Below are 12,061 nucleotides of genomic sequence, written 5' to 3' on the forward strand. Positions count from 1 at the left end.
TGTAATACTTATTTTCATTTATTACTATTTATAGGTCCCACAAAAGAAGTACAGGTTCTTTTTACCTACTTCCATTAACACAGCCTATGAAAAGGTGTTGCTGACAGGGGCCCATTTTAGAACCCCTGCAAGAGAGTATGGCATCCCAGAAGCCTCACTGCGACACAGGTTGAGTGGCAGAGTAAATCCGGAGGTAACACATTCTGGACCACCACCTACATTATTTCAGGTGGAAGAGGCACACTTGACAGACCATCTATAACCAATGGCAAGCTGTGGATATGGTTACAGTCGGTCAGAAGTTGTTGACATGGCCAGTGAATATGCGATATTTCTTGGAAAACGGGACAAGGAAAATCCGCTCACACTTGAGGGGTTCAGGCTGTTTATGAAACGATGTCCAGAGCTGAAAGTGTTGAAGCCTCGTGGGCTTGAGATTCAACATGTCAAAGCCTTCAACAAGGAATCCGTGTCAGTATATTATACTTAACTGGGCAACATCATGGACAAGTATGATCTCAAGCATAAGCCAGAACGGATATGCAATGTTGATGAGAAAGGTTTGTCCACTTCCCATAAACCCCCTTCAGAAGTTGCAAGCTGCTAATCTCAGCCACAAGCAGTCGCATCTGGTTCAAGAACCCTCATCACAGTCATTGGTTGCGGAAATGCCATGGGTAACAGTGTTCCGCCATTCTTTGCATTTCCAAGGTTACGGATGAAGTCCGAATTATTAGATGGTGGTGGTCATGGAGTTGATGGTACAGTCACCGAGTCCGTTAGGAGTAATAGTGCTGTGTTCAAAAGGTACCTTGAGCAGCACCTGCTAAAATACTTACCTGAACAGTGTCTGGGCAATCCTGTTCTGATTCTCTATGATGGCCATAAGTCTCACATTAATTTGGGGTTGATTGATTGGGCCAAGTCACAGAACATAATCCTGTTTGTTCTGCCAGCACACACGAGCCATGTTTTGCAGCCTCTATATGTTGGTTGTTTTGGGCCATTCGAAAGGATCTAAAGCTCTGTGTGTCACAAGTTCATGCGCGACAACTGTGGGCAAAGTATAACTAGCTTCAATGTGTGTGCACTTGGAAGCATGGCATATTCGCAAGCACTTTCACCAAATAATGTGCAAGCATCCTTTCGCAAAACCGGCATCTACCCATATTATCCAAATGCTATAGATTCCTCAGTATTCAAGCCATCAGAGGCCCTTCAACAAGAAACCAGTTCTCTTCAATCAATCATCCAACCTTCGGAAACGGAAGTGGACAAATTTTTCTGCATCAAAGAAGCAAACATCATATCAAAGAAACAAGCAACAAAAAGAGGAAATACCTAAGTTCAGTGGTCAGTGGAAAGCCAATTACTAAGGATGTAATAATTCTAAAAATTCAGGATCATGAAGAGGGAAGGAAAAAAAGACAAAAGGCCCAGAAGTTGACCGCACAACCTGGACCATCTGGAACAGTTAAGGCAGTGTCACCTGTCCCTGCTATACCGGTAGATGAATCAAAAGAGGATGAGAATGAAACAGATGTGTGCTGTGTATGCAGCCTATTCACACCCAGTGCTGTACGGCAGAGTTCTTCACTGGTCTTTGGGAAATGGGTGCAGTGTTCTGGGTGTGGACACTGGGTTCATCTCATTTATTGTACTTAACTCCGGGTTGTAAGGAGAGGTGATATCTTCATGTGTCCTCACTGTGTTAGTGAAGAGTAACTTGAACTTGTTGAAAACTTGTTATAATTGACATGAATAAAATTCAAAACCCCGATTGATTTCATTAATTTCAGATCCGGGTTGCTTTAACAGCGAAACAAATGTAAGTACAACAATCCTGAGTTAATGAGGCATGCATTCAGTTTCCATAGGAGTGATGTTTACATTGAAATCAGGTAACCAATCAGACGGATTGTTACCGGGCACTCACAACAAGATGGCCGCCGTTACAGTAGACTTAGCTCATTTCGTTTATCAACACATTTTGGTTAATACCACAATCAAATGAAATTAAATTGTGTAAATAAAGGGTAAATTTGATATTAAATAACAATATTTATAACCTTATTCATATTAAGAGCAACAAAACTTCATCCGACTGCTTAGATGCGTCGAAATTGGGCACTCGAGGATAATAATCCATTTAGTTTAAGAATTTATGTTTGATAATCTGTTGCGTTGAAGTAATTTATGTTTGATGTGAGGCAGAAAAAGTTATCATAAAGGAAATCTGTTAACTGTTCATGAATCAAAACCTGATGTGCAAACCTTTGAAAAATAAATAAATAAAGGCACAGTTTTTAAACATAAGAAAATGCAGACTGTAATGTGTACCTGGCAGATTTCTTATCGATGGTCTTTGAGGCCATGTCTTATTTGCTGGACTGTTTCTTGACTTCTTGGATCAGTGACATCAACTGAGACTGAAGGCTCTGAACACCCACAATGTACAAGTGTGGCGACAACTGTAATACAAGTCAAAGATCAGTGACATCAACTGGGACTTGAGGCTCTCAACATACCCACTGTATGGCTGGGTCTGTAAGACAACTCAAAGATCAGTGACATCAGCTTGGACTAGAGGCTCTGAACATCCCCACTGTATGGCTGGGTCTATAAGACAACTCAAAGATCAGTGACATCAACTGGGACTTGAGTATCTCAACATACCCACTGTATGGCTGGGTCTGTAAGACAACTCAAAGATCAATGACACCACCTGGGACTACAGGCTCTGAACATCCCCATTGTATGGCTGGGTCTGTAAGATATGTCAAAGATCAGGTACATCACCTGGGACTTGAGGCTATGAACATTCACACTGTATGGCTGGGTGTGTAAGACAAGTCAAAGATCAGTGACATTAACTGGGACTTAAAACTCTTAACATCCCCACTGTATGGTTGGGTCTGTAAGACAAGTCAAAGATCAGTGAACATCAACTGGGACTTGAGGCTCATAACATCCCCACTGTATGGCTGGGTCTGTAAGACAAGTCAAGATCAGTGACATCACCTGGGACTTGAGGCTCTCAACATCCCCACTCTAAGGCTGGGTCTGTAAGACAACTTAAAAGATCAGTGACATCACCTGGGACTTGAGGCTCTGAAAATCTCCACTGTATAACTGGGTCTGTAAGACAACTCAAAGATCAGTGACATCACTTGGGACTTGAGGCTCTGAACATCCCCACTGTATGGCTGGGTCTGTAAGACAACTCAAAGATCAGTGGCATCAACTGGGACTTGAGGCTCTGAACATCCCCACTGTATGGCTGGGTATGTAAGACAACTCAAAGATCAGTACCATCACCTGGGACTTGAGGCTCTGAAGATCCCCACTGTATTGCTGGGTCTGTAAGACAATTCAAGATCAGTGACATCAACTGGGACTTGAGGCTCTGAACATCCCCACTGTATGGCTGGGTCTGTTAGACAACTCAAATATCAGTGACATCAACTGGAACTACAGGCTCTGAACATTCCCACTGTATAGCTGGGTGTGCAAGACAAGTCAAAGATAAGTGACATTAACTGGGACTTAAGGCTCTGAACATCCCCACTGTATGGCTGGGTCTGTAAAACAAGTCAAAGATCAGTGACATCAACTGGAACTTGAGGCTCTGAACATCCTCACTGCATGGCTTGGTGTGTAAGATGAGTCAAAGATAAGTGACATCACCTGGGACTAGAGGCTCTGAACATTCCCACTGTATGGCTGGGTCTGTAAGACAAGTAAAAGATCAGTGACATCACCTGGGACTTGAGGCTCTGAACATCCCCACTGTAAGGCTGGGTCTGTAAGACAACTCAAAGATCAGTGACATCACCTGGGACTTGAGGCTCTGAACATCTCCACTGTATGGCTGGGTCTGTAAGACAACTCAAAGATCAGTGACATCACTTGGGACTTGAGGCTCTGAACATCTCCACTGTATGGCTGGGTCTGTAAGACAACTCAAAGATCAGTGGCATCAACTGGGACTAGAGGCTCTGAACATACCCACTGTATGGCTGGGTCTGTAAGACAACTCAAAGATCAGTGCCATCACCTGGGACTTGAGGCTCTGAACATCCCCACTGTATTTCTGGGTCTGTAAGACAACTCAAAGATCAGTGACATCAACTGGAACTAGAGGCTCTGAACATCCCCACTGTATGGCTGGGTCTGTAAGATAAGTCAAAGATCAGTGACATCAACTGGAACTAGAGGTTTTGAACATACCCACTGTATGGCTGGGTCTGTAAGATAAGTCAAAGATCAGTGACATCGCCTGGGACTTGAGGCTCTGAACATCCCCGCTGTATGGCTGGGTCTGTAAGACAAGTCAAAGATCAGTGACATCAACTGGGACTTGAGGCTCTGAACATCCCCGCTGTATGGCTGGGTCTGTAAAACAAGTCAAAGATCAGTGACATCAACTGGGACTTGAGGCTCTCATCATCCCCACTGTATGGCTGTGTTTGTAAGATAAGTAAAAGATCAGTGACATCAACTGGGACTTGAGGCTCTGAACATCCCCACTGTATGGCTGGGTCTGTACGGCCAGAATTTTTTTATAAAATGATTTTCGGATTTTGTTTCTAAAAGTGTCGGGCAGGAGGAGGGGAAAAAAAGATGGGTGACCAAATATGCACTCATTTTAAAAAATGTTATGGTTTTAAGTTCTTTTTACTTACCAACCGCAGTGATTGTTTTCAAACATGTTGATTTGGTAATGATCATAATCAGACTGTAGGTCTTTATTTGCAGTTTTTAAATCAGTTTGAATTTTACAAATATCTTAATTGGTTCAAATGTTATGCAATTTTTTTACTTGTCCAAAATTATTTTTTTTGTGTTTTTTTTTGCTGAGCATTTTAAACATAATACCTGTGCGTTTTGCGCACTTAGTGCTTGGAACAAAATATCTTTTTTTGCTTTCATTTGAATTTATTTTTTTGTGTTTTAATTGTCTCATTTGGTTAAAACTTGCCATGTCTATGTATTTTTTTCACAAGGAGTCCTTTTTTGCATTCAAAATACTTTATCTCACCAAACAACAAATAAGCTATTGAGGTTTAAAAAAAACATTTAATAGTTTATTGTCCAGTAAAAATCAATACCTCAGACAAATACAAACAACAGAATAAAACCCTTTTGCTCTTAAATGTATTTAACAACAGTAATGTTACTTGCAACACATGTGTTGTTTAAAAGAACAATGTCTTCTAGAGATTGAACAATATGTCATAATGTTCATAATTTGGAGAAAACAAAAACACTAGCGTCCTAAGGTAATGCACTATGGTAGGTCGGAAACATCAAGAATGAACTTTCTCTCTACAGTCTGTGAATCCTCTCTGATCGGCCATACAAACACTTCTGCTTTTCTTTCTTGAAAAATTAGTTTATTTCCATCACTAACCCATTGTTCAAAGAGTCAAGTTTTTGCAATGTTCACAGCGGATGCCAAGTGCATGACATGTTGGACCAGTGAAATTCATTTTAGATACAACTGCCCATTTTTAACCTGATTTTTTTTTTTAAATATTGCAAATAATTAAATTCTTTTATTTGGACATTCATAATTTTAAATCGTTTTAAAAAAACTGTTGATTTTGCGATTTTTGAACTTTTGGTACAAACCAGTCCGGAACAAAAACCAAGTTTCGTACCCATTTCGTACCCATTGAAAATAACGAAAAAACACGTATTGTATGCACAAATTCTTCACTACAACTGCATTAAACAACACATACAGTATTATTCTTTAAAATATGACCGTATTTGTGCGTAAAATATTGAAGATTTTAAGTTAATAGGGGTAAATTGGTTTCGCATTTTGGGCACCTGTTGAATTAAAATTGTTCTTTTCTTATTGCTTTCATAATAATTTTTAGTCATTTTAATACATCATTTATAAAATCGTAAAGAAATAATGAAATATTTACTTACAAATCGATTCTATTCAGGATTTCATTTGACTTGACGGTTGCATAATTATTGAGTTAGCAACATTGTGTACACACCGGTCTTATTGACAATAACGTAGTGACGTCACCATCTATGTATAGAATGGAGTTAGCAGACTTTGCTGGTGAAAGCGTTGTAGAGTTCTTGAACAAACAATAATGGCGTAGCTTTCAAGCATAATTAACCTTTTTCTTAAACCCGGCACCCGTTTCGTGTTTAAAAGCCACCTTTTGGCATCCGAAAATAATCGAGATTCAATTTGTTTTTGGTTTTGTCAAAAATTAGAGTCGGCGGGTCTGAAAATCAGTTAATTGAAATATTCTGGCCTAAGACAAGTAAAAGATCAGTGACATCACCTGAGACTTGAGGCTCTGAACATCCCCACTGTTCGGCTGGCAGAGGGCCAGATAAGATGCGTATTTGCGTAAAATACGCATGAAAAAAAAGAAAATACGCATGACCTAAAAATTTGTTGAGTAAAAAAACTCCTGGCAAAATTCGGATTACGCATCGTGTGCAATTTCAATGCGTATTAGCCGTTTATGCATGCTTATAAATTCATGTAAACATGACTGGTTTCGGTCATTGTGTCCGCACCGGTAAAAACTTAGGGATATCACCATCTATGTATAGAATGTGGTTTTCGACCAAATTTACTCTTCAGTCAGAACGGTATCATTTTATTTGACCCACGATAAACGCCGATGATGACAAAACGGGCTTCCCGCTGCATTGTTGAGAATCGATATACGCTTATGATGAAAACATTTGACATCACATTCGATAAAACCCGAATCGCCCAACTTCAAGCATATAATTTTTGCTATCAGTTCATCTCTGGTGTGGCACTATGGAAAAACCTTTTTATCTTCAAGCACTTTTTAAATGGCAGCCGAAATACACATATAATAAACTAGTTTTGTGGGCCAAGCTTAGAAGATTTTGATCGTGGCTGTACAGTGTGTGTTAAACAGTGGCTGGCCATATCAAGACGGAAAAGAGATTATTGGCTGCTTATAAGCCAACGGCAAAACAAGATGCGTTTGTGAAACACAATGTCCCCCTATATGACGTTTGACCTTGAAGGATGACCTTGACCTTGTGAAGGATGACCTTGACCTTTCACCACTCAAAATGTGCAGCTCCATGAGATACACATGCATGCCAAATATCAAGTTGCTATCTTCAATATTGCAAAAGTATTCATAAAATAAGCGATTTGGGCCACATATATTTGACCTCTGACCTTGACCTTTCGCCACTCAAAATGTGCAGCTCCATGAGATGCACATGCATGCCATATATCAAGTTGCTATCTTCAATATTGCAAAAGTATTTATAAAATAAGTGATTTGGGCCACATATATTTGACCTCTGACCTTGAAGGATGACCTTGACCTTTCACCACTCAAAATGTGCAGCTCCATGAGATACACATGCATGCAAAATATCAAGTTGCTATATTCAATATAGCAAAAGTTATTGCAAAATGTTAAAGTTGGCGCAAACAGACCAACCAACAGACCAACCAACCAACAGACAGGGCAAAAACAATATGTCTCCCCACTAATATAGTGGGGGACATAAAAACAGAACAAGAGCATCGCCTTGCGGGTGCGGACCGCTCATCTATTTTTTTTTTAAAGGTGAAGGGACCTATCTCAATTTCAATCACAAAGAAGGGAGGGGTGGGGTGGGTGGAGAGGGGTGTATAGTGTGGGTGTGTGGTTATTTATTACATGATCTTCCAAATAAAAATTTGGGGGGGGGATTCTTGAGGGGGGGTGCGTGGGGGATGGTTGGGTGAATCTTAATTGTGGTATGTCAGGTAAGAGTTGTTTTGTCAAACTATCAATCTAATCTAATCATAAATAAAGAAGTTATGACAAGTTTAGCAAAATTTAATCATTTGACCTTGAGAGTCAAAGTCATCCAAAGGTCAAGGTAAAATTCAACAATAGCTTGGTACTTTTGGAATAAAATGGACCAAAACACCAAACTTGACCAAATATTCAATTTTCGAAGTATAAAAAGGGGAAAAAAAAATGTCAAAATGCCAGCTTTAGTTGTGTAACTTTGCCTGCCCAGTCCCCTCATGAAAGTTAGTAAGTGTACCAAGTTAGAATGCAATAGCTTTGATACTTTATGACAAAATTAGACCCAAACACAAAACTTAACGGGACGCCGATGCAGATGCCAATACAGACGCCTATGCCAAGGTGATGAAAATAGCTCATATATTTATTTGCAAAAATACAATAATAAAAAAAATTAACCAAGCTTATTTAATTTGCTAAAAACTTTCTGAATAGTGCAGGTTTTTTTTACCATAGACTATATATTTCTTATAGTTGCATTAAATTGGATACAGAAAATTTCACACTGGTAACTATTGCAAAGGTCTTGTTAAAATGCTTCTATGTTTATGCTGTGTTTTTGTGGCATTGTTTTAAGACCTTAAAATAAATACCTAGAACACATTTCTGTATCATAAAAACATACCCTCGCTACTGTATTAAAGAGATGCATGGGCAGCAGGTTTTGATCTCTAACGAAGGCCCTGAAATAAAAACGAAAACATTCATGGAAACTATTGATATATATATATATATATATATTTTATCAAACAATAACACATTTTTATTCACTGTTTTCAAAACTGCATACGCCTGGTTACCAACCTCTGATAAATCTCTGCATTACAAGACTTGCAATGCTCTGAATGATGTTTGTACAATTGCTGGGAGTTCTAGCTGGTCTTGAAATGGGTGGCATGCAGATCTGCTTTAAACTTTGGAAACGGAACAAAATACAGGTGTAAGGGTATCACGTTTAAACGTTTAAACGGTCGCATTTCGTGTTTTGGTCAAAACGTTTACAAAAACTGTTAACGTTTAAACAACAGTCAATATCAATATAAATCAGTTTAGTTCATTACGTTACGACGTTGCAAATCTTGTTAACAGCTGCTGAAAAAGACTCTTATTAAAAACTATTTGTATCACGTGCACCACATGCCCTTTATTTACAATACCGTAAACATAACAATACACCATGTACGGACTAGACGTCTTCAATATTTAACGCGCGTCATCACGAAATTCCCGCCTTTTGTTGCATGAGCATGACCCGAATTATCTTAACCATTCGACGCGCGTCGGCACGAAGTGAACAAAGACATGTTTCCGACGTTTCTTCATTGGCATTCATTTCAAGAGATATGGCAAACAATCTCCGTATAGGAATATTTTGACATAAATTGAAGTATGCATCTTTTGATGTACATCGTGTTAAGTAAAACATTGACAATTTTAAAACCGGTTTACTCTTATTTAAGGAATGTTGGTTCGATATTAATTCGTCTGTGTTACAAAATATTACGGCATGTAAGTAGACAAAGTGTAACCAATGGTTCGACAACGACGAGAACAGTTGGTTTTAATATGACGTCATTGCGCGAATGGGATATGCACTAAATATAACTTCCGGATATAATTGCTACTTTCAGTTTGGAGATGCGATGGCACTGATGCTTTTAAAACAGACATAGGGATACCATTTAAACGGTAACGTTTCGTTTATTTAATTTCGTTTAAACGTTTAGAAAAATTTGTAAACGTGATACCCTTATACAGGTGTGCAAGGTCTGGTGAGGCAGGGGAATGGTACAGATGCTAATTATACAAGAACAAAAGAGGGCATAATCAAGCTATAATGCTCTTCACACCACTTGGTATAATTCAGTGAATTTTCATAAATATCTCGAACAGCTCTTGGGTTGTATTGCAGAAACATTTTAAGTCATTTCATAAATATTTTTACTTAAGTTAAAAATTACAATGTTTTGTATTTCTTAACTAAATAAAAACATGCATGTGTTTTTGGTTATCCTCAAATATCATAAACATAATGATGTTATTTCGTTGTAATTTTCGATGCTTAACTATTGCAGTATGAAATGAAACACTTAGGAAAAATTCCCAATTTAATAATAAAAATAAAATTTAGCTTAAGATGCTTCTGGAATACCACCCCTGTAATGATTTATTTCAATGACATAAGTAATTGTGTATAAAGTAGTTGCATTAACCCATTTATACCTAGCGTCTAGTAAAAAGGACTTTGCAAACTGCGAAGACCCATATGAGACGCAGCATTATGAATTTCAGTAAGTAATATTCTAAATGTAGAAATAAAAATACTAGACATCCCTTATGTTGAAAATAAATTGATCCAATTTAGACGGATGGGAGAGTCTACTAGGCATAAATGGGTTAAAACATCACCAGAAGGTAAAGTACAAAAAGGGGCATAAATCTAGTCAGTGACTGTGACCTCGCACAATGACCCTGAAAACAAAGCACATAATTTTAATTGAACACTTGTAGTGAACAAGAGATGTGTTTGTCAGAAACACAATGCACCCTATTGCGCCACTTTGAAATAAAATGTTAATATATCATTTGGCAGGTTTAGAAATTATCTCCCTTTTATCACATAACTTCCCTTGGATTGTAATTTTTGACATTTGACCTTGAAGGATGACCTTGACCTTAAAATTTGTTTTTGATTGTATCGTTTTAAAAATATTTTTTCCCTTGTGAAAATGATCTGTACCTGCCAAATGATTTAATATACACATTATCACCCTTTAAAGCTTGTTACTTCCCTTGGATTTGGTTTTTTGACCTTTGACCATGAAGGATGACTTTGACCTTGACCTTGAACCACTCAAAATGGGCAGCTTCATGAGATACACGTGCATGCCAATTATCAAGTTGCTATCTTCAATATTGCAAAAGTTATGGCCAATGTTAAGTTTTTGGACGGACAGAAAGACAGACAGAAAGACAGTTCAACTGCTATATGCCACCTTACCTGGGGCATAAAAATGCGATATGAAGATGTTGCATGTAAAGATTAAAGGTACCTTTTCACATTTTGGTAAATTGACAAAATTGAAAAAAAATTGTTTCAGATTTGCAAATTTTCATTTTGGTCATGATATTTGTGAACAAGAGATGTGTTTGTCAGAAACACAATGCCCCCTATTGCGCTGCTTTGAAGCCATAAATTTGACCTTTGACTTCAAGAATGACCTTGACCTTTCACCACTCAAAATGTGCAGCTCCATGAGACACATGCATGCCAAATATCAAGTTGCTATCTTCAAAAATGCAAAGTTATTGCAAAAGTTCAACCAGGTTTAAATTTTTGGGACATAATGACAGATAGTCAGGATGTTAAAGTTTAAAGTTTTGGAACACATGCATACAATTAATGAATGAATGACAGACAGACCAAAAAAACAATATTCCCCCAATCTTTCGATTCCGGGGCATAAAAAACAGAATGCTGAACATTTACAATGCTCTAAAATATCCATTATATGCTTTTTTTATTATTTAAAAATCTGAAAATTAGAAAGCGTTGCAACACAAAACCTTTTGAATAATTTGAAGAGATCTGCCATAGTCGTTATATTTTGTGACATTATAATGATTGCTTACATAAAGTATAAAAGCATCACTCACAGTATGAGCAGGGAGGGCAGAGTGGTCTCAGCGTCTAAGCGACAGCCTTTTACTTTTAGTGGTCATCAGGGGTGGCGAAATCTCAAAAAACTATACTTGTCCACGGACAATCATTTAGGAAATTTAACTTGTCCGTTGCTGAACTACACTTGTCCGTTAATGTTTATATAAATTATAAACGCATTTATTGATTAATGTAAAACAATGTGGAATATACAAAAATGAGTATGATTTGCTAGTTTTGTTTATAGTTGTGTTTCAATAGTACATTCATTATAACAGTATATTATAAACAATATAAAGACTTTCTAAAACTTTTAATCTTGCAAAGCTAGTGTTATTAAAACATGTGTTGGACATAAGTACATCGTAATCTTAACAAATTAAACTAGTTAAATATGTCGACCTCATCAGACTGAGGCTCCGCTACTGGTAGCAATTTGATTATCATCAACTGGTAACCATTGAAAATCTGTGAGCCAAGTTTCTTGAAAAAATCTGGTGCGTTTACTTAGATCATATTTTTTATCATAATCTTTCTTAGTTTGTTTGGGAGGTGGACTGCT

At 37.8% G+C, this 12,061-nt stretch overlaps 2 protein-coding genes across 4 annotated transcripts in view; one reads left to right on the plus strand and one right to left on the minus strand.

The window, feature by feature from the left end:
* Positions 1-12,061, plus strand: part of LOC127835190 (G2/mitotic-specific cyclin-B3-like) — a 284,803-nt gene that overhangs the window by 213,660 nt on the left and 59,082 nt on the right. The window lies entirely within an intron of this gene.
* The window catches only part of LOC127835189 (uncharacterized), a 41,037-nt gene that overhangs the window by 10,025 nt on the left and 18,951 nt on the right, over positions 1-12,061 (minus strand). For 2 of the 3 annotated variants that reach the window (XM_052361501.1, XM_052361500.1), the window contains 2 exons: positions 8,464-8,521; positions 2,341-2,471 (listed from right to left, as the gene is read on the minus strand). In XM_052361501.1, the coding sequence (XP_052217461.1) occupies positions 2,379-2,471; positions 8,464-8,521 (151 nt within the window). In that variant the 3' untranslated portion in view covers positions 2,341-2,378. Of the gene's footprint in view, positions 1-2,340; positions 2,472-8,463; positions 8,522-12,061 lie in introns of those variants that run through there. The other variant, XR_008028408.1, reaches the window with a different exon arrangement.

The sequence above is a fragment of the Dreissena polymorpha genome, chromosome 6 (assembly GCF_020536995.1).
Source record: "Dreissena polymorpha isolate Duluth1 chromosome 6, UMN_Dpol_1.0, whole genome shotgun sequence".
Taxonomy (NCBI): domain Eukaryota; kingdom Metazoa; phylum Mollusca; class Bivalvia; order Myida; family Dreissenidae; genus Dreissena; species Dreissena polymorpha.